Genomic DNA, 24,308 nt, shown 5'->3' with positions numbered 1-24,308 from the left:
ACAACCACGTCGTTGTTAAAAGGCTCATCAACAGTGAACCTAGTCGCATCGTCACATTTGATGACCACAATGCTTTCAATACCATCGACCACTTTGGGTGAAAGATTATTTTCATCAGCTACAGAGATCGAAGACCTTGGGATTTTTAACGACAAGGCTGTGAAAGGACGGTACTTAGTGGGTTGGAGATGTTTGTGTTGTTTCTCTTTTTTTCCCCAACTTTCTATTGCGTCCAAATGGTTATGGCTAGAAATTTCTGAGATTTTTCTATTCCTATTCACTTTGGTATTTATCTGCCTAGATTCATTGTCAAAATCTAATGCACGCGTACAAGTTTTTTTTCTAATATTATACTTTATTTGTTTGTGTGCATTCATCACACGCTCTCTCATAAGTTTTAAAAACCGACCTCACTTCCACCTTCGGTCACCATCAAGTATGTCAACTGTTACAGTTTTAAACCAAGATTCAACGGTAGCATTACTCTGGCGGATTTCAATGCCATTGTTGAGTTTATTATTCATAATAGGTGTCCACAGTGCTAAGAAAGGTACACACTTAACTATAAACTCGTGTAAATATGATTCATCGTAATATTCATTGCTTATATTTTCATTATTTACAGAACAATGGGGCAAGACGCTAGATTTTACATGTTCTTTGATAGATTGAAATCTACAGTACATCATAGACTTATTTGTGTCGGATTCGCATAGAAATTTATTTATTTCATCTGAATAATCTTTGCCTTCGTTGTTTGATTCATTCAACAGTTGGTGGTTAACATTACACTTGTCTGTCATTGTATTAATAACATTTTTAGTTTCTCCTGTACTACATGGAGACAACAATATTAATGAAAAATATTTTAAACCAATTTTCAATATCCTCCAAACTCTTTGCATTAAACAGTAAACATATCCAATCGATAACATTATTTCTTTTCATCTTTTCTACAGTCTTATTGTGATTTGTCTCAGATTGAAAGTATGTTTATACATGGTTTACTATGATTTTTGTGTAATGATTTACACAGTTGTTAATGATAGTGACATTAGACCCATCAACATTTTCAACCAATACTCTGTAACACCAGTTAAGATAATCAAATATGGAAGTAAAACCATTCCATCCTATACACAATGCATTCATTTGTGCATAACTGAAATCTGTCACTATGTTTGTGAATACAGGCCAAGGCAGTTTGTGTTTCAAAACAAATGCTTTGAAAGCGTTCAACCATTGTGAAATTACAACTATATCGTGTGCTGAACTAATCATCTCTACAACAGGACACGTTACACTTGAATTCCTAGGTAAAGGTACATTTACCACTAGAACATAGTAAAGTACTCTTTTGGTGTTCTTGTCAATTTTCCTGACCAGTTGCATCCAAATAACCAGTTACTGATTTTTGATTTTTAATTAGTTTTTTTAGTATGTCCAACTGTTCTTTACTATAGCAGTGTACAGACGGTATACCTACATGCTGTACAAAGTTGCTTTCTTTATCGTTACACATCAATAGAATATCATGAAAATCATCTTTATCATAATCATCAGCAGTCAAGGCCTCTGATCTGATTTTTCTAATGACATCATCTGATTTAATACCTTGCAAATTGCCACAACTCAATTGAGTGGGTGATGCCAAGTCAACAGTGTCTGACCTGAAGGAAAACGCTTTAGTCTTTTTTAGCACTTCTTTGTTCAAATCTCGCTGGAACCCTTTTACGTGATTTGTGAGACCATCATCATCTGGATTGTGATGATAATTCAAACCAGAACTATAGACATTTGCTACGAACGTTCCATTTGCAAGCTGGACTTTAATCCTAAAAGTCTTACACCCCTCATGGCTACAATACATGTACACATTGCAATGACTTTTAAAATATCTGACCATTTTCGCATTAATAACACATGTATTGTTCACAGTTCTAATGCGCTTTCTGAACATAATAGGATATTTTGTTTTGTCCAAACGGGTTTGACTTTTGAAGTTTGTATAGTTCATAAGGGACCATTCTTCAAATGAAAATTTGAAAGATCCTTCAAAAAACACAAAATCATGGTTTTCATACTGTTTAGGAAATTGATTTTTTGTTTTTAGAGGTAGAACAATGCCAGACTTTACAGGTGTTTTCTTATAATAAGCATTCCTGAGGGGGCTTGGTACATGTTTTCCGTTTGTTATTTTACTTAGGGTAACAAACATAGATTCATCATTCATGTTTTCTGGTAGAATTGGAGTACTACTAGGTATTAATGGATCTCTCTTAGTTTGAATGAAATCAATTTCTGCCGATGAATTTGTATATTCAAATGATATATCATTGTCATTATGCAAAAGTTCAGACTCTGTGTGCACAGTATAAGAAGTACAATTTTTAAAAATATCAGCATCATTATCAGAGTTTTCATTAAAACAAAAACTATTTGTATCAATTATATTGTCTGTGTTATCCATTTGTAAACACGATGACAGATTGAAATACTGTTTACATTGTTTGTACACTTTATATCTGTTAACTTTATTTATTGTAACTTTAATGTGTCTACATATGTTAGATAGAGTTGTGTAATTATAATTTACAAAATCGTTAGCCGTGTAATTACAATACTCAATACATTTTATTATTTTATTATTATTAAATTCTGATTTATTAGCTATAACATCACAGTTCATAGTTTCAATACACTTTCGAAGAGATGAATTTTTTCTTTTAATAGCATTCACTATGGATTTTTTTAAATTGTGATCATTACCTTTCTTAAAAATGGTCATGCAAATATTACTTACACAACTATCTGAAACCGAGACATTCTCAAAATTTAATTCTGGATATTCGGTGTTAATATAATGAGCTACCTCTTTCAATTTATCTTTTAAACTCATTTTTAACCTTATAAATTATTACTTACAGTGTCTGAAACAGTAATTCTTAGACACTTTTGATTGTCTGAAACAGTAATTCTTAGACACTTTTAATTGTTTGAAACAGTAATTCGTCGACAGTTTTGTGTCTGAAACAGTAATTCGTCGACAGTTTTGAACGTCTGAAACAGTAATTCGTCGACGGTTTTGTGTCTGAAACAGTAATTCGTCGACACTTAAAGCTGTCAGAGTCTATACTCCTCGGACAGCTACAACAAACTACAACTAAAACTAAAAAATTAAAATTAAACGAAATAAAAAAATTAAAATTAAATGAAATAAAAAAATAAAATTAAATGAAATAAAAAAATTAAAATTAAATGAAATAAAAACAATGTTAAAAATAAAACACAATAAAAAATTAACAATATTATATATTTATAACAATTAAATGTTTATAATGAACACTGTATAATAACAAAATTGAAAACACGAGGAATAATTCGAATAGTAAATATTTCTAACAATTAAATGTTTAGAATTAACACTTGAAGAATACCGCAGAAACACCGAAGTGAATTCGCAAGGAAAAAACTGCGGAAAACCAAATTGAAAGCGCGAGGAAAAAATCGGAGAAATACAGAATAGAAAACTTGAATAAAAACCTGGATCACTTGCGCCTGAAAATACATACATTTTAATTAATGTAATTAACAATAAATATTACTGCATACAATAATATTTTACACTTTAAGAAATCATCATTAAACTTGTGACAATGCGACACTGACACACATGTACAAATACAACACAATATTATAAAAATACAAACATATTAAGACATCATTATTTTAAATTGAAAAAAAAGTATGAATCGTTAACAAATTATTATTACTAGGAAAACAAACACTAATTTTAATAAAAATCTTCATATTGCACAAATATTGTAATACATGTGCTGACGATTGTCACTTTTTCAAATATTGCATATTTAAACAAAAAATATTAGACAGGTATGATTTTAATAATTAAAATAAGGATTTAAGCCTAAAAAGGATCCAATAACACTGAGTGATGATAAATTAAATATTGCTATCTTGTGTATAATAGTGAATGTAGACAGTAGACTGCATGCCACCTGAAAACAGATGAGAAAAATAAATATATTGAGAAATTATATTCTAAGAGAACAGATTATATTTACTTGTTTCTAGACCCTTCATAAATGGAAATCTTGTCATTCAACTTATTTTGCAACAGCTTGTGGATTGAAATACTCAAAACATAGACACTCATTCAATGATTAGAACTGTGACTAGATATTATGATTCATACCTATCAAATAATAAACTTTATATAAATATTTTTGTCATTACTTCTGGTACTCGGCAGTACCAAATTTTTTTTACAATAATAAAGGTATTTCAAATATAAACAATCATACGTCTGGATATGATGACATACACTTAAGCATTAATTATATTATATTATATAAAAATTTATCAGCACCTACAATAATGTTTATATGTATAAAATATTAATTTTATTATTTCTATAGCTATTTATTGACAGAGAAATACATAAGTACTTTTATATGAGATGTTAATATTGAAGCCAATTAAAATCCAGAATCAATCTTAATAATTAAATGCATTAACTATTTAAATAATGTAGGTTTGATTTTAAAAATAATTTATTATAATATTTTTAATTGTTTGAGTGTATCTAATATAATTAGTGATTAATATTGAAAAATATAAATCAAATACAATATTACCTTAAAACATAAAGAAACAGTTTCTGTTATTTTTAAACCTGTTAAAATCATTAAGATTATTTTTTTAAGTTTATAGAATATAACTTGAATATGTAATACATTAGTTTTCTAAGCTCAAAATGTCCATCCATCTTCTTAATGTGCCTACAATATATCTAATAACTACATAGATCTCTGTAAAATATTGAGGGAGGCTCAAATAATTGGTATCAAACAGATAATGTAGTTGTGGATATTTTTCGTTTGCACTAACAATCATTATGTGGATAGTTAAACGAAATATTACAATGCACTTAAATAAAATACAACTAGATAATTAAATAACTAAGAAAATACTTATATTTCCAAATAATGGTTATACCACAGTATCTTTAAACTTTTAAACAACATGTCAACGTATATTTGTTAGAACTTAGTACGTGTATTATATTATGGACTATGGAGAGATTAATAAGTTATAACCTAACTTTCTAGTTTCTATTATTATTGGTTTGTTACAAATCATAATGGTATGATGACAATATGTTCGGTATAATTATCGTGGTAATATTTATTTATAATATACTTTTAAAACAGATAATTGTGTATTAGTTATATCCCTTTCAGAAGACAGACGAACGAATGATTTTAATTTTTCTTGGTGAAGGGACGTTCTTCTGGCGTTTTCAATAAGTTCTAATTTTGAATTTGTTCTTTCTGCTTCACAATTCAAAACTGGCAAAGTTAAATAAAGTCGCAGAGAAGTGTACATTTAAATATGATATTGATACAATAAATATAAGACAAGAGATTGTGCACTTTTCTAGTTATGTAATGCAGTTAAATTTACCAATAATTTCTCCTCAAAATATTTACTTATATTTACATGAAAATAATTTAAAAGAAGTATTTCCAAATGTGTACACTTCTCTGCGACTTTATTTAACTTTGCCAGTTTTGAATTTATTAAATTTATTTAAATTTTCAACCTTTGAATAATGATGGGATATTTTTGGAATCAACGCATTGCGCGTACAGCGTAGGTATAGGAACCTACCTATACCTACTAAATATAACACATTATTAATACAAATTTATAAGTATTGTCCTATTTGGCTATTTGTTCAATATATATTAACAGTATACAGTGGTGTATTGCTAAAATAAACCGTGGGTATACGCCTTATTCACATAGATATATATAATGGAGGGATCCAGATAAGGTCTAAAAAAAATTTTCTCGCTTCGCTCGAACTAACACTTTTATTTATCTCTTTACAATATACTAAATTAAAAACAATTAATTATTTTAAAAATTTGTTTAAAGTATTTTCCAAAGGTTTGATTTGTTTTCACTATTTGCAATTATAGCTGGTCTACATAATTTGGTTCTAGTATCTTCTGCAGATCTATGATTAACCATCCATGATTTCACATAGTCTTTGGGGTCCCATTTTTCTAATGGAGGACCATTAATATTAACAAACATTAAATTGGAAATATTCTTCATGGTAAGCCTTGCTCTTAGTTTAGTACATATGTTGTTCATTAAGCTGAACCCTCTTTCACATTCCGCTGTTGAAACAGGAAATGTTTCATAAAAATTATCAAATTCTGGCATAATGTCTTTCGGTAAAACTTTTGGATCATGAATTAGTTGCCTGATTCCATTTATTGCATTTTCCTGGTTAAGCATAAAGCGTTTACATAAACGTTTAACATCGGTTTCTCCAAATCGTATGTCAATATTTTCTGGCCAGTTGGTTATATCCATTATTTGCATATCTTGAATAATCATATCATCTTGTTCATTTTCAAGCAATCTTGATTTTAAGTTGTTAATTAGACTAGTAAGAAATTGACTTTGATTAATTCTAATAATTTTTGTATTAGTGACCAGCTGAATATTTTTGAACTTCATAGTATCTTCAATTTTTAAAACTTCAGACATATGTTCTCCTGGTACATTTTTAAAAGAATCTAATACTCTAATTGTTCTATTGATATGTTTTTGACTATTAATGAGTGTTGTGGAACGATCTTGTAGCTGTTTTGACAAAATGGTTAATTCTTGAAGACAGTCACACATTAGAGCTAAGTCGGTTACAAATTCTGGACTAACTAATCTTGATTTTAAGCCATGATACTTTCTTCTTGCTTTAGAGTCTCTTTGAGTATCTTCTGATGCCTCAGAAAAATGTTTACATAAAGCCGGGAACATTTTCCAAACAACATTGACAGCTTTCCAACTGCTGGCTACCCAACGAACATCTAGAACGCGTCCCACTTTCAAAAATAATACATCTAAATCATTACAGTTATCTTTTAGCTCTTTTTGGTTTTTGGGTGATGCGTTATACAACACGTAAAGTCCATCTATAAATGATTTAAAATGATTAGTGGCTCCCACATCTTTTATTGAATCGTTCACTGCTAGTTCTAATCTGTGATTTAAACAATGCCAACTAAAAATAAGTGGGTAAATATCTTTTAAACGTTTAGCCACACCGTTTTTTTTTCCTAGTAGTACACTGGCACCGTCACTTACAAATGACACCCATTTTTCTTTCAAATAGCTATCATCAAGTCCATTATCATGTAAACAAGTAACTAATTGATTTACAATATTTTCAGCTGATTGATTTGTGAGTTCAATCAAATCTAAAAATATAAAAATTGGATCATTACAAGATATTGCTGCTCTTATATACACAACCATTCCACACAATGTGCTAATAGTTGTGGATTCGTCAATTAATACAGATAATTTTGCTCCAGTTTCTATTATATTAGAGATAATTTTTTGCTTCATTTTTAATGATATGTTATCGATTATATTGGTACAGGAAAATCTTGAATGTAGTGTATTACCGATTTGTAGTCCATTGATTTTTTGGAGTTCTAAAAGTTTATAATGATCATCAAAAGGACGATTGTTTTTCGCAATATAATAAGCTGTGCGAAAAATTAAATGCGTTGTTTTGTCTATTTTATATGAAGTTTCTTCAAAAAGATTAGAAAGTCTATCAGAACTTTTTTCCATTGAAACATTAAAGGCAGTTTTGTGTGCTTCGGAGGAGTTGTGTTTTTTAATTTTATTTCGTAATAGAGCAAGCCTTGTTTCTTTTTTTAAGTTTTCACCACCATCAACTTGAGAAGAAATCCACTCTTTAGCAAGAACAATGTTATAACTTTTAAATGAATTAAAATCAGCAAACTCCTTACAAACTCTGCACCCAAGTTTTCTATTACGAGATACCAGCCATGGATATTTTGCTACTTTTTCTCTCCAATTTCCCTCACTCCATTCTGGTGGCCAAACCTGTTCGACTTGGCTATGATGATCACTAATCGTCACTTCATTTTCATTTTCAGATTTATTTTGCTAAATAACAACAAAGTGGATCAAAATTATTTTAATTAAAAATAATTATCACTAACACCTACACATTACACATCAAGAGATTTACAATGGAATTATAACAATATAAAAAGCAAAATAAGCAAATAATATTCACATATTATTCATGATATAAACATATTCATATATAAGATAATTAATATATATCGATGGTGGAAAGGCCAAGGAACGTAACCCACTATAATTATAATACTAATTTATTTTATAACATTCATACGTTTTACGTCATTATTAAAGTATTTAATTAATGCATTTTTTTTTCGGAAAGCATTCTTTTTGATAATGCAACAAGGTACTGATAAAACGATTGTAGAAAACGATGCGTAACGTTCCGTCGATCGAAAATGTAATCATTTTTGTAACTATGACTTCTCGATTTAATAATGAAAATTAATATTTAGTAGCAGATAACAATACTATTATCTTAAGAGGGTTACGTTAATATTGGTATTTGGCATCAACGTATGCGTATCATAAAAGAAATAAAATAATTATGGTTAGGTACATCAATTGACTGAAGCTAGGTTATGTAGCTAGGTGTTTTATCATTGTCAGTTAAAACCTCGATTTCGATAAAGTTGAGTGTTACATTAGTACATTACGTCTTGGCCCAACAACCATCGATATATATATCAATATCATGATTATCATTGAAAAAATTGTATCGATCATTTATTTTTATGTCATAATTTACTAATGACAACTATTTACTTTCGTGCAAATTATAGACTTATAGTGTGCAAAGCAGCATAGCATAGCAGTCACAATAATAAAATTATGCCAAGCTGATTGAAATTAATTACCATACCTAATACCTATATAATATAAAATCATAGTTCAATAGTTGCATCTTATTTATATGTTTATGTAGTGATTTAAGATTTTAATCTTTTTAAGCATTATGCTCAAAGCAAAATCTTCGTACAATGAAGATAATATATTAGTTTAATTTAATAATTTTTTAACTTTACCAATTTTCATTTTTTTTGAAACTGAAGGTATAATACATTAATTATAATAATTTACTATTATTATTAACATATTATATTAGATTATCTAAAACACCAATATGAATCATATTTTTATTTTGTTAAACATTTTAAATTTATGATAAAAATTAATAATAATATAATCCTACCTCTACAAATGTACTATTTTTACATAAATCATTTGATGATTTTGTTTCCCAGGATTCTGTAGACTGTAATTAATATAAATGTTTATCATCAATACATTTATCATCTAAGAAAAAGAAAAACAATACTAGAAAAAAAGAAACTATTATATTACTTTGACTGATGACTGATGAGACTGATGATTGTCATTTAATTTTACTTTTTTTTGGAAATATGAATGTAAAGTGCTTTTACTTCTTTTTTCACTCATTTTGGGTTAAATAAAAATACAAGTTATACCAACAAGTAGCAAGCATATTAAGTGTATAACATGAACACAAAATAATTGGCTGTTGGCTGTTTTGGTTTACGACGTTTACGTTTACCTATGATCTGAAATCCTATGAACCTTATGATTTATGAATGCTTGATTACATGCACGATAAACACGGACTAAGATAACCTATCTTAGTCCGTGACGATAAAAGACATAGATAATAAAATTCTATTATCTATGATTAAAGATATCTCGTGATTACAAGGCTGATAAGTGATAAAATTGATTTTTAAATAATAATTGTTCGTAAAAATATAAAATATTCGTTACGTTCTATATTACAATTCAAGCTCGTCAAAATGTACATATTTTACAATAATTTATAAATTATTTAAAATTGCCATATAGGGTATACGGTAGATACGGCCGTATACCCGCGTATCATTAATTTGTCATAAGCTATACGCCATGGATACAAATAGCGTATTGGGTATACGCCGTATACCCCCGTATACCCCCCCAATACACCACTAACAGTATATATGCTGTTGAATTTTTTTTTTATGTAATGTATCGCACTATAACTGTTATATGTTACGCAATGGTAAATTTACGGAGTATATTATATTATTATAATAATATAATATGCCATAGACCTTATACTAGCTGTTATACGTGTTATACTAATAAAATTGTATTTTCAATTTTGTCGTTAAGACAGCCTACATCACTGCGATATGTTTGCACGACGCTCGTAATGCTATTATATAATTATTGTTATACACAGTCTGTTCTTGTCTATTAGTATATATATTATGATAAATACTAAATATAGCCGTAGTCCGTAGGCCGAGTTAATATATTATTTCAAAATTAATGGAAAACCCATATCTGTGTTATCTGTGCATTTATTGTTGTCGGCGTTGTCGCATACTCGCATTACATTTCCAGTGTTCCAGTTTCTACTGTTTCTAGCAGGCTTGCTTTTACACGCCAACGGGCAACGGCTCACTAGTCACTATTATAGTACTATACAAAGTTTTATTCCGTTACCGGCGTACTACCTATACCAGTGGTTTTAGCCGCGAGTATCCACTTAATGTGCCGCGGTTTTCCCATAAATTACCGATTGCATTGAATTGTGATATAAGAAAATAAATAAATAATTAATTCAAAACAATTTTGTTCATCTAAAAAACAGTCAGTGTGCCGTGAACATTTTTTTAAGTTTACGGTGTGCCGTGTATAATAAAAGTTTGAAAACCACTGACCTATACACTAACTTAATAAAAAGTAAATTTGTTACTGCCAACGGGTAAGTAGTAAGTACCTATAGATAATATTAATATATTATATATTAAATACTTTATAGTTTATACCATTTTTACCTAATATTTTAAAGATTTATATTACTTAGAGACTCAGTGTTAGTCTGTCATTATGATTTGTGGTTAATGCATGAGGCCCGGCAAGTTATTTTTATGGTCCCTATTCCCTAATTTGAGCTTTGGTTAATCTTTTTTTCAGTGAGCTTCTCTTGTATTTGATAATTATTTAAGTAACTATATTAAAATCGCCGAATAGTCCGTATATTTATTATTATAAATTAATATATTAGTTTTATATGTGTGCCTGTTAATAAATAATTGATTTTAACATCAACTTTTGCATTATTCGATCATTAATGGTACCTACCTATCATTTTAATATCTGCCATTTGAGACTATAAATCATAAGGTTTACTTGAATGCTTTAATTATTATATGTTGTGAAACAACACTGGCTTATTTCTTTCCTACTGAAACTTAATTTTATTTATTTTTGTAATTTTAATCAACGGCATACCTAAATAATTTAAATGAAAAATTAATGATACCTACCTACCTATCTAATTTATTATTTTTGTTTATTGGTTGCAGTTATATTTTATATTAACTACCTAGTTTTAATTTACGAATACAGTGAGCTGTGAGCATTATTTTATAGAGACCCAATTGTAGTATAACTTTTAAAGTATATTATATATTATTTTAATGTATTATTACTATTATATTGACACAATAAGTATTAACTCTTAAGTAAAAGTAAAAATGAAATTGAATGTTTTTTAACTTTAATTGAGTTTGATAAATTGGATCATTAATTAACAAAATAAAACTGTATCAACTGATAATAACATTAAGATAATACCTAACGTATGTAAAATATAATATTTTTGTGCCAGTAATAAATCCTCGAATACATCTATAGCATAATAACATTTATATTTATGTATGTGTTAGGAATATAACTCAATCAAGTCCAAGATTTTTGTATAATAATGTCATCAAATATTAAAAGTCAAAGATCTAAGAGAAGAAAGTTGAACGCAGAATTAAGTTTAATTCAAAATATTTATTCAAATGATATCTGTAATGAAATTATTGAGGAAATTCCTGTATTTAATGATGATATAATACAAATACCTTCATCATCAACTTGTATTCATCAGTCAATAGCTGAAGCTCATCAAAACAATACTGTACTTCTAGATACTAACGCTGAAAATTCATCCCTTTATTCAACTTTATTCAACGAAAATATTGAACAATCATCTTACTCAGTTTCTATTGATGATCAGTCTAAAAATATAGACAATTTTCTTTCAACTTCCAATGAAAAAATTACTCATGAAAATGCTGCTAGTGAAGATTTTATTAATAATTTAAGTATTTGGGCATTAGAGTGTAATGTTCCTCAAATAACATTGAATAAGTTACTTAAATTAATGAAAGGACATGAAGTTATTCATACCAAAAATCTTCCTCTAGATAGTCGGACTCTATTAAACACACCAAAATCAAATAACAATCAAATCCGTATTGTTGAACCAGGTCATTATTATCATTTTGGTTTGGTTCAACAAATTCAACGATTTGCCCCTCACAATATGACTGAAATAAAAGTTGTTATTGGTATAGATGGTTTGCCCATTGCAAAGAGTTGTAATAATCAATTGTGGCCAATTTTAGCATACATAGTTAGTTCAGATATTAACAAAACTGTCTTTCCTGTCGGTATATATTATGGAAAGTCTAAACCCAATGACAGTAACGATTTTCTAGAAGATTTTATTGTAGAAGCCAAAAAACTTTTGACTGATGGCATTGATGTGCATGGTCATAATAAAAAAGTTTTAATTCATGCTTTTGTTTGTGATGCTCCGGCCCGATCATATATTTTAAAAATTAAGGGTCATTCTGGGTATTTTTCTTGCACACGATGTCTTTACGAAGGAGAGAATTGTGAGTCTAGAGTTTGCTTTCCATACTGCAACAACAAATCGGCAGAAAGAACTCATGATATGTATGTAAATATGTCAAATGAAGAGCATCATGTTGGGAAAACAACTTCTAAACTCACTGAATTACCTGGCGTTGATTTAATTCGAAGTTTTCCATTAGATTATATGCACCTTGTTAATTTGGGTATAGTTAAAAAACTTATTCAGTTGTGGTTGTTCAAAGGACCATTAAATGTTCGTTTACCAGGCCGCAGTATAAATGCATTATCTACTGCACTGCTAGCTATTCAGTCCTGCATTCCTTCAGATTTTGTTAGAAAAACTCGTTTAGTACAAGAAGTTAGTCGATGGAAGGCAACAGAATTAAGATTATTTATTTTATATGTTGGTCCAATTGTACTTAAAGATATTATTTCTTCAGATGCATATACTAATTTTATGTCTTTACATGTAGCCATGTTAATTTTACTTAGTCCTAATTATCAACATTTTTTAAATTATGCTAGAGAGTTACTAGATTACTTTGTTAAGACATTTGAACAAATTTATGGAAGTAAACATTGTTCTTATAATGTCCACGCATTACTTCATATATGTGATGATTATGAGTATTATGGACCACTTGATGAATGCTCTGCCTTTGTATTCGAAAATTACATGAAAAATTTAAAATCAAAAATACGCAAGCATGAAAAACCTCTTGAACAAATTATTAATAGATATTCAGAAATGTATAATAAGCAACGACCAACATCATTACAACGCTCCACACCAAATTATAAATTATCTTTGCCTCATACATGTGGACCATTACTTGAAAATATTTGTGGATCTCAGTTCAAAAAATTTACAACCTACACTAATATAAAATTAAACGTTTCAAATAATTCTGATTGTTATATTTTGACCAAAAGCAATGATGTTTTTAAATGTTTTAATTTTATAAATACCCATGATGACAATGTTGTAATAATTGGTAGAATCTTTGAAGAAAAACATACATTTTACAAAAAACCAGTAGAATCATCTATATTTAATATTTACATAGTTAAGAATCTCTCTAGAAATTTTATTTTTTTAGATAGTTCACAAATTGACTGCAAAATAATGTTATTGAACTACTGTAATTCTTTAATTGCTTTACCAGTTATTCATACTAAATCAAAAACCAATTTCTAATTATAAGTAAAATTATTATTTAATAAATATGTTATTATGTAAGAAGTTGTCTTATTTTTATTATATTAGTTTAAATAGCGATAATCTATAAAGTCCTATAGAATATTTTTGTTGATTTTGTCAATATTTTTTACTGTGTCATAATAATAGGTATATGTATAATAAATAATGTATATAATACCTATTCTTAATTTATTATTATAAACAAACTTATTTATATTTATTTACCTACATTTTCATTATTTTTCTAGTTATTATTTTTTTTTTTATGAAAACTTAATTAGAAGTACAAAAAACTATGATGTGGTTTGTCGTTCATTTTTTTAATGATGAATCAGTGGAAGCAGTCCCTGACACGTGGCTAAAAAAAAATACATGTGCATGGCCAAAAGATAAAAAACATATTAAAAGATCCATTGAAAAAAGAGTTATTCCTAACCAGCTAGAATTTTTATGGTTGCCAGCACGAAAACTTGGAAATGCCTATAGTAAGTATTATATAATATACTATTAATTATTATTACTGATTTAAAAATTTACCTAATTTAATATTTTACAAGATCTTTAATCAACTTATACCTAATTGTTCATTGAAATTAATCTCCATAGGTAGTTTGGAATCAGCTCGTTCTAAATGTAAATTAGCCCAATATTTATCTGACTTATCAGCCACTGAAGAAATCCATTTTCCCAAAAGTAAAAAAAATTGTGAATCCAAAAGAATTGCAAGTCCTCCTATGTTGAAAACTACAGGTTCTTATTCATATTTTTAGTTAAATTTGTAGATAGTAAATAAAAAAATACTTGTATACCTAATTTTATTATTTCTAACCAACTAGGTTAACATAGTACATTTACACTTTTTTATTTACATTTTATTTTGATTAACTATAATATAATATACATATTATAATAACCTAATATTGTTATACAATAGTGAAAAAAAAATGTTGATATCTAAATGATATGATTAATTATTTTTACAACTTATTAAGTATTAATATTGTATTATATATTTACTAGGTTTAAATAAAAAATTTAAGATGCTTATATCAAATAATACAAGTGGGGAATCTGATGAAGAAATATATGATTCTGATAAAGATCCAGTATATGTTATAACCACCCCCGTGTTAAAGAAAACTGTAAGTTAAAAAAAAATATCTCCCTCTATAATCTAGATCTACTCATTACTTCAAAAACTATTAGAATAATAAATTAATATAAGATAGATTTAATTAAGGTTTATATTTTTACAGTTATTAATTATCAGTGTATGTTTTTTTTCTTGTAGGTGATAAATTATTAATACTATCAAGTCCACTTTTAGTAGCAAACACATCAGTTGATGTTAATAAATCTGTTTCCTATGTTCAGTCTCCAATTGGAAAAATAATGGTCGAAAATATAGATAATAATTTATCCTATGTTAAAGAAAAAAACTTGAGTGGAAGATCTATTAAACATATGAGCAATGAAACTAATATGTCAAGTAATGATAAAAATAATGATTGTGTTTTCTTTGTTTGTATATATTTCAATGATTTAACTATTTAACTTTAGATTCAGTTTATGACACATCAGTTTCTTATATTCAGTCTGCTATTGGTAAAGTAAGAGTTGAAAATATCAAATCTGTTTCTGAACCACGGTTTTATAAAAATAACAATGAATCAATTGCTAAAAGATCATTGAACTTTGAACCCGAGTCAAGTAAGGAAATAATATAATTCCTATATTAACTATGTAATAGTTATAATATTAAGTGATATTATTTTATATAGTTTATAGTTGTATTAATTATTGAAATAGTTGATTATAATAACAACTATACAATATCTAACTTATTAATCTAATATTTATTTTAATACCTTCTTTTAAAAATATTTAATTTTGTTTTATGGTTTCAAGGTAAATTTTCCATGCATTCTTCAACAGAGTTTGATACAAATAAAAAACCATTGATGTCTAACGCTGGTAAGTTAACTTAACAAATACTCATAGTTAACTTTTTGAACTACAAAAATATAATATGTTTAATAATACTATATACTTAATTTAAAACTATTATTTTTCATTAATTATTTAGCTAATTATATTATAAATCTATTTTTATGTAAATAAGAATTGTTTGTCATATTTTAGAATTTCAAGCTTTTGTTATAAGTTCACTATCTAAACTTAAGTTTGAAATCAGTAGTATGAGTTCTACTATTCATGCAAATTATATATCCTCTGAAGCATTTTATAAAAATGTTGGAAATTCAACTTCTTTAAATTTGTCAAATAACATTCAACAGTCTCTGGATATAAGTGAAATATTTCCCATAAATACAGAAGATCAATTAAAAAATTTTGATGACAAGTTAAAATCAAACAATGATTTTAAATTAAATGTGGTATGATTATTAAATTGTATTTGATACCATAATATATGATATGATAGCTGCAGTTGATTATTTTGTTGTTTTTTTTTATAGATGGCCAAATTGTCTTTATTTGTTGGCATTAAAAATGTTGGCGATAGTGTACGTCGTTTGATGTCTAGAATGTTTTCTGATGAATTACTTCAAAATTATTCTCTACTGGGGTTTAAGAAGAAAAATAGATTTTCTAATTTCTTGGTCTACCGTCTTATTCTAGGTTAGTATAATTGTATTACAGGACTAATTACTAAAAGTACAATATTTCTATGATAATAATAATTTTTCAGATGTCATTAGAGTTCAACCGAAATTCAGCTCTACTCTTGACAAAGAAATTGATGTACCAATATCCACTTGGCTCTCTCATGAAAAATTCCGTATTAAAGATAAAAATATTTAAAAATTTTAAGTAGTTCAATAAGTGATTGATATTTTAAAACTATATTATTTTTATTTTGATATGTATAAATTAACAATTAGGTAAAAAGGTAACCTACAGGTAGCAACATTTGTGTTTCATTATATAATATACCTATTTTTAAGAAAGTTTTTGTTTTAATCAGTAATGATTAATAATATTTAATATTTATGCTAATATAAATATTTTTTTAACATACAAAAAGTATAAACCTTTGTAGTTTGTATAATTCCAGTTATAATTCTGTTTTGTTTTTATGAATATAATATATTATAATTTGATACAATATATTAGTTATTTATGTATTAAAATCTCAGTAGCTTGTATAGTGTAATGTTATTGGTTTTATATATAGTTAACCATTATTTTAAAGCATTAATGTGTTTAATATATATACATATATATATATAATAGAAAAACAAATTCACTATATTATAACTACCAGAATTTCTTTAAAAATCATAAATTAATTTAATAAATGTACATTTATTATGTATATTCAAACTACATTTTCAAAGTGTGAATTGTTTTTTTGCTTAAATTTGATGTTTATTGATTACTGAATACTATATATCATTTTATATAATAGAGAAAAACTGATTATAATTATGATAAAATATATATATATGGTTCTGAAATTATTTAAAATCTTTTTTTTAAATTATAATCATGTTTTGATAAAATTGGTAAAATATTAGAAGTATATTATTCAAGTTTTTAAAAAATCTTTATACAAAGTTCTGAAAATATTTAAATTAAATTAATAATATTGTATTAAAGTTGTAAAGTTGGCCAAAAAAGGAAGTTTAAACATTCATAGAAAGTGTGAATAATATTATTTTACAGAGTATGGTATGTTAATAGAATATTGATCTTAAATATAAAACTTTACTAGAACCTTATTACAATTAGAATTTGCTGTCTGGGCCATTAACTTATCAACTAAAAGATAGTTCAAATAATATAATATTAGGCTGTTTTTATACACAAGAATTAAAAAAAACATTTTTTCCCGACACCTTTCTCATTGAACGTATTATAAAAAAAAATAAAAACAAATTATATGTTAAATGGTTAGGTTTTAACAACAGTCATAATTCGTGGATTGATGTAAACGATACTTTAAAATAGTAAATAAACGAAATGTATCAATCAATATTTATTATTTTAATTGTATAAACCATTTTATTATTACAATGTTTGGATCTATTTCATTTTTATGTTAATTTATTTTTTAATTGATTACCGAATGTTATAATTAAATTAAATCCGTTAATTTTTTTACTACCATATCCCTACTAATCTGGCAATCGATGTAAAACTTTGTCTAAAATAAAATAGAGTTCACTCAGATTTTCAATATCAATTTCTAATTTGGAATTATAGGTTTTAACGAATATTCTAGGTTTGTTCATTCTGAAAAATTAAATGTTATACTGTTTAGCTAATTGTTTAAACATGCATTTTAGTAATAAAAATAAAAATAATGAATAAATAACGTTTTTTGTTTTTTTTAAATTGTATTTATCCTATATTTTATTTTATTAATATTATTATTTTTATTTAATACTATATCAATTTTACATAATTAAAAAAAATAAAATAAACTATTTTTTTAAACGATAGTGACCATATGCAATAGTATTAATACCATCACGCATAATAATCCTTTTATAGTCATTCGCACTAAGAGCAATTTTATCTATAGATTTAGAATAAACAAAATGGTGTTTTGATTGTATAAAATTCATAGATTTACATAATTGTTGACTAGCTGAATTATTGATATATGCATTTAATATATTTAAATATTCGTCAAACTTCATGTGATTATTAATAACATATTTTTTAACACCCTTAGCTCTTTTTACTTCATCTTTATTTGTTTTATATGCATAGAGTTTAGGACGTAAAGTAATAAATTCTAATAAGATTTCAGATTTTAATTCGTCTTTAAAATAACCTGGTTGATTTTTTCTGTGATCACTAGAACAATAGTGATTTTTCGGATAATTTGAAGTATCAAAGTAAGAAAATAATTTTCGTTTTATGTCATCGAAAAAGTTAGAAGTTCTTATTTCGTAAACTAACGAATCAGTATCTGAATACACAATGTTAATTTTATTTCTATACATATTTTTCATTACATTATAATGAAAATCATACATTATCGACTTTGAAATATCCAATATTGCAAATCCTACATAAATAGGCTTATCAAATTTAATTTTTTCCTTATTCATATGAATAGCCATTAAATTTTTTGTGTATATAGTTCGATCTTTAAATGTTGTTTTTGACATTAATCGATGTGCTTTTTTTTCGTTAGATACTAGAAACATTGACTTACGTTTTCTTACATTTTCCATACATTTTCCATAGACACTATTCACTAACAGTTTCCAGAATTGTCGTTCAAACTCATTCCTTGACTTAACCCTCATATTTGTACATAAATTTATATATGGTGCCATCCAACGAGATTGTGAAAAACGCAGAATCCTATGAACTTTTTTCACTTTTAATCCATTAACGATGGCCTGTTTCAAATTTCTATAGTGAACTACATAATTAAATTTCGATTCTAATGTTGTTAATAGTTTTTTTACTTTTGAATTGGGAGGACATTTATTCTCAGGTAAAAATGGGAAATCATTATGATTGTCATGAAATTGTTTTGGATAAATAACATCTACTTCTAAAATATAACCATATTCAGCATCATCTTCAATTTGTGTTATATCTATTGTCAAATCGTTAAACCATTCAAAATTTTTATGAGGTAAAGCAGATAGCATTGATTTTCCATATAGATTTACACAGTCCAAGTAAGCTAACCACGTTACAGGTTTGTTTGAATCATAATTAATATTTTGAATATTAGGAATGTTAGCTTTTACATGTCTTTTAACTGAATGACAAATTCCACCACGTAATCCGTTCTCCAGAAAAATTTGAATATCATACTGTTTAAGCCGTTCTAATTTAACATTAGTATGTTTTAACATACAATCGAATGCAAATCCTGGAGCGGTCATAAAATGTGAAGCATCGAGTTTAAGTGTTTGTAAACAAAGATCTCTAAAATTTTCAAAAACATCAGAAAGTAAACATACATCTGTTGCTAAGTATAAGTCACTATATTCTCCTAATGTTTTTATATTAAATTTTTTCCAAACCTTATGAGCATGCGCATAATCTTCATCACTAATATCTTCATCTTTTAATGAATTATAAAAAAACTGTTTTGGTGGTAAACAAGTTTCATTTAATTTATTAGGATGGTCAATATATTCATAAGGAAACACACCTTTTCGTGTAACTAAATTTAATGTCGACAAAGAAAATATTTTTAATGTTTCTCTAAATCTAGTTTTGTCTTCAGATAAATTATCAGCTAGTGAACTAAGAGACTCTGACATAAAACGAAATGTATCAATAAATTTTATATTGAATTTATCTTGAATAGTTTTACTAAATGATATATATTTTTCTGATGAATTAGGTATTACATGAATATCATTTTCATTACAACCAAGTTCACGAACAATAAAATGACTGTCATAGATTAAGTTATGAAAGTATATTGGAATAAATGAAACATTAGTTAATTCAAAATTACAATTTAAACAAACAGCTGATCTAAAACATCCTGTAAAATGATTATGATCTCTTACTTTAAATAAATTATCGTTTTTAAATGATTTGAAGCAGCATTCACATAATCTAGCATTTTGAAATTTATGCTCTTCATCAACAGTTAATTTGTCCATGGGTATATTTATCTTATAAAGATTACACACTTTTGAACCTATATCAATCATTGACTTTATGAAATGTTTTGCTGCATTGCGATTTCTATAAACATGAAGTTTTGTTGGAATTTTATATTTTTTTATTAAATATTTAGGTATAATGTCATAATCTATTTTTACGTAAAATGCATAACTCATAGGTTTATGTTTATGAGTTATCAATGTCTTAGTATTAATGTCTTGGTTGTTTATTATAGGTTTAAAATAACATTCAAAATCAGAATAAATTACTATAGGTATTCGTTGATATCTTTTAAAATTTTTAAAATAAATAGTATCGTCATCACCGTTATCAAACATTACAGGTCTTTCAAGTTTATGTTTTCCACAAATTTTTTTATGTTTTTTTAACCCATCAATACCCCATAGTTTGAATTTACAAGGAATATTACTAAAAAACTGTAAAACATCTTTTACATATAATTAATTTAGATTTATGTTTCGTCTTTTGATTACGAATAAGTCTACAAAAATCATTAATAAAACAATAATGTGACGTTATACCATTATTAATTAAAAGCAGATCGAAATGGTTTTTACTTTCCACATTATTCATATATAATGGGAAAACAACATTTTTATTATCTAAACTAAAAACATTAACTGATACATTATTTAAACGTTCAAATGATTTAATTTGATTAACTGGTGTCGGAAAATCGATACAATGAAAATTTAATCTACTTTTTTTTTTCAAGTATTTTAAAATATTGATTACTAAATTTAGTTTTATCTGAACGAGTATTATATTTTGTTAAAATTGCATATTTGAAACATTTGTTATCATTATTTTTTACATTTATAACAGCTTTCTTATTCCTTAAACATTCTGGTAAAATTACATAAGAAGATCCGGTTAAAGGGTTTACAATATTGATTCTTAATTGTAATGCATCAATTGAATATAGACTCCAACCACTTCCTTTAGTTACAAAATTACTTTCCTCTTTGTTAATTTTATCAAACATTTTTTTAAATAAATTTTCGAAATTTGAATTTGTATATGCCAACACATTCACTGTTTTAAATGAAATATCTCGGTATTCCTGTGTTAACACATGTACATAAACACAGTCGAGATATAAGTTAAATTTAATACTAGTGCAACGTGCTCTGATGTCTCATACATTAAATATAATATACATAAGTACTAAAACGTAGATAATAATGACCAAATCCAGATTGGGAAGTATTCCTAAGTATTCCTCATGGACGGGTTCGTGGAAGATAAAGACCAGTAATTGTCGATAATTACTATTATTATAATAATCAATTATTATTGACGATAAGCAGCTTCTCTTGGAAATACTGGCCCCGCATCCGTAATAACATAATATATTAGCGGGATCGTTCATGGTCACACGCGACATCATCATACGCGCGCTTGCGATTTCACAGGAAATCATCGATATATGATTGACGCACAACACCGCAGAGATAACGCAGAGGCGTGGGAAGAAGCGGATGCAGGTGCAGATGACCAGCAGGGACCTGAAGGTACCGCGGGGGCTTCTGGACGATATATAAGGGGGTCCAGATTAGGCACAATTCAGACGTGATCCACCAGAGTTATAGCAAGCACCTTCACGTCACCCAATTTAATATTTTATGTCTCCTGGACTTAGAATATTTTTCACAGTTTAATTAAATTAAATAATTGGACTTAGAATAATTTTTAAATAAAAACACTTAGAATAATTTCGAGAGTTTCATTTATTTCACAAAACCTTTCCGATTCGACATCATTCAACTGATTGTACGTGGCACGTTACACTATAGTCCGGCTCACGAAAAGTGAACGTTCAAGGTCGATGGGTGGTGTCCAAATGTTGTTGAATCCAGGGTTCTCCGTTTTGTACTATGTACCTATCGCTGGCCGTCTCATGATCCATGATTCGTTTAACACGAACGGGTTTAGTAATCACTTGTTGAAAACGGCCACGGGGATCGCTGATATCAACGTTCACTTTTCGTGAGCTGGACTGTAGTTTGTTGTGTCATTTTTTTTAATTTACAAACAATCATTTCAAAACCGTAGTCAAAAAATTGATTAAAGTCTATGAAATTATAATCGTTTTTTAAAACAAACGTTTTTGAACATTTTTTAAACCGATTTAATTGAATAAGTCCGCTTCCAATTACGTTCATACGTGTTCTTTTTGATATTACATTTCGTTGTATTTTACTGTACCTAATGAAAAATAAATAAATAATAATAATAATAATAATAATAATAATATAAAATTTACCATTAAATAACAATAAATAAATTATTATTACTAAATAAAAAAAAAAAAAAACGTATTAACCATTTATGCTTATTAAGTCATTATTTATTATTATTACAATCAATAGCGTTGACCATTGAACGATCGAGGTTAATTTTTAAAATATTACTGTGTTACTAATTACGATCTATTGTTATTAAAGATAAGTCAATATAATTTTATTATTTTATTTAATATGAACTGATAATATTGCTTTTTTATACATAAACTAGCTGGCTCCGTGCACTTCGTTGCCCGTTAAAAATGACAATTCTATATAATATGATTCGAATTTTGATTAATTTGTTATTTAATATTCGGTTTAACGGTGTTCAAAACTTAGATATTTTCATTGACCGTTTTGATTCTCAAAAATCTTGCCGTGAGACTCTCTTATGATTATGCAAGCAGTATATTATTATGTAGGCAATCCACACGTGGTGGATTGCGGACCCCACGAGATGTGTACGTAAGCTTATAATTTCTAACACTTAAGTTTCAAAGTTATATCATTTTTTTATTTTACTACGGTGGGTAAAGTACAATAATGTGCCATCTCGTGGTTTTTATATTGTTGCCTGTTGGTAAAACAATAAAACTTGGTATAACTTGTTATGTTAGTTTATTGCTGTGAATTTGAAATTTACTGTAGACATTGCTAATTATTATTTTTGTTGTTATGGTTTTAACAAAATATAACAACAGGTCTATAATTATTATATTCAATCATAATCAATAGTGACCTTAATATAGTTTATTTTCTTGCTGGACTGCAGTGATAGTTGTTGTTGTTTTTTTTTACATCCAGATTCCGAAGTTTTCTGGTGGATTTTCCTAAAATTGTACTACATAAGCACCTTCTCTTGCGACCAATAGGAGCGACCGAAAATAAAATAATAATAGTTATAGTAGTCATCGGTATTTTTATTAATTTTCCGTGCAATTTCCTTAACTTTTTCTTACATAAGAACCTGGAAATTACGACCCAAACAAAATAAGAATGAGCGAAATCGATCCAGCCGTTCTCAATTGATGAAATGTAATACATTTTTGTCTCTATTTTTATACATATAAAGATAGAAGATAGATAGATTATTGTGAACTAAAAAAAAATTCACCCAACAAATTTCAAATTTCCAAACTAAAATAACTATAGAAACCATAGATTATATTGATTGTACTTCGAGCTGATGTTTAGATGTCTACGTCTACCATAGAGTAAATAAAGACAATGGTATCGAGTTCAAATCCCAGACATCAATGAATAGATTTTGCACTTTTTCTACTTATTCGGTTGACTTTTTAAACATTTTCTTTCGTAAAAACTTTCTCCAGACAATAACAAATACAACTAAAAAATAATTAGGGAAATCGGTTCAGCTGTTCTCAATTGATGAATTTTTATACATTTTTGTCTCCATTTTTATATATACATATAGATTTTTAATTTCTTTTTTTACTATGACAACGATT

The 24,308-nt window shown here is 27.1% G+C and overlaps 3 protein-coding genes across 3 annotated transcripts; 2 read left to right on the top strand and 1 right to left on the bottom strand.

The window, feature by feature from the left end:
• Positions 1–3: 3 nt before the first annotated feature.
• On the top strand, positions 4–672 carry LOC126554794 (uncharacterized; the record flags this gene model as incomplete). Its single annotated transcript, XM_050209822.1, has 2 exons — positions 4–550; positions 626–672. Coding segments are annotated over 2 exons (594 nt in total), but the record flags the coding sequence as incomplete, so codon positions are not given.
• Positions 673–5,955: 5,283 nt separating this feature from the next.
• LOC126554793 (E3 SUMO-protein ligase KIAA1586-like) lies at positions 5,956–9,441 on the bottom strand. Its single transcript, XM_050209821.1, has 3 exons — positions 9,346–9,441; positions 9,217–9,256; positions 5,956–7,991 (listed from the first exon to the last, which is right to left on the bottom strand). Exons 1-3 carry the CDS (start codon positions 9,439–9,441, stop codon positions 5,956–5,958), a joined length of 2,172 nt encoding a protein of 723 aa, XP_050065778.1.
• A 4,687-nt stretch (positions 9,442–14,128) lies between these two features.
• On the top strand, positions 14,129–16,735 carry LOC126554791 (uncharacterized). The gene is made up of 9 exons (XM_050209819.1): positions 14,129–14,397; positions 14,519–14,662; positions 14,933–15,054; positions 15,204–15,401; positions 15,473–15,622; positions 15,821–15,886; positions 16,055–16,308; positions 16,390–16,552; positions 16,623–16,735. The coding sequence occupies exons 4-9, from the start codon at positions 15,305–15,307 to the stop codon at positions 16,733–16,735; spliced, it is 843 nt and encodes a 280-aa protein (XP_050065776.1). The 5' UTR covers positions 14,129–14,397; positions 14,519–14,662; positions 14,933–15,054; positions 15,204–15,304.
• The last annotated feature ends 7,573 nt before the right edge of the window (positions 16,736–24,308 follow it).

Source organism: Aphis gossypii, unplaced genomic scaffold, assembly GCF_020184175.1.
Source record: "Aphis gossypii isolate Hap1 unplaced genomic scaffold, ASM2018417v2 Contig00603, whole genome shotgun sequence".
NCBI lineage: Eukaryota > Metazoa > Arthropoda > Insecta > Hemiptera > Aphididae > Aphis > Aphis gossypii.
This window is presented reverse-complemented; position numbering and strand designations above follow the sequence as displayed.

What these genes read in the sequence shown, in the direction of transcription:
- LOC126554791 (XM_050209819.1), top strand. Translation starts at nt 15,305, where the DNA reads ATGGTCGAAAATATAGATAATAATTTATCCTATGTTAAAGAAAAAAAC. An exon ending in ACCATTGATGTCTAACGCTG is followed by an intron (nt 15,887 to 16,054) that starts GTAAGTTAACTT and finishes GTCATATTTTAG; the next exon opens with AATTTCAAGCTTTTGTTATA. An exon ending in ATGATTTTAAATTAAATGTG is followed by an intron (nt 16,309 to 16,389) that starts GTATGATTATTA and finishes TTTTTTTTATAG; the next exon opens with ATGGCCAAATTGTCTTTATT.
- LOC126554793 (XM_050209821.1), bottom strand. Translation starts at nt 9,441, where the DNA reads ATGAGTGAAAAAAGAAGTAAAAGCACTTTACATTCATATTTCCAAAAA. An exon ending in CTCATCAGTCATCAGTCAAA is followed by an intron (nt 9,257 to 9,345) that starts GTAATATAATAG and finishes TATTAATTACAG; the next exon opens with TCTACAGAATCCTGGGAAAC. An exon ending in AAAATCATCAAATGATTTAT is followed by an intron (nt 7,992 to 9,216) that starts GTAAAAATAGTA and finishes ATGAAAATGAAG; the next exon opens with TGACGATTAGTGATCATCAT.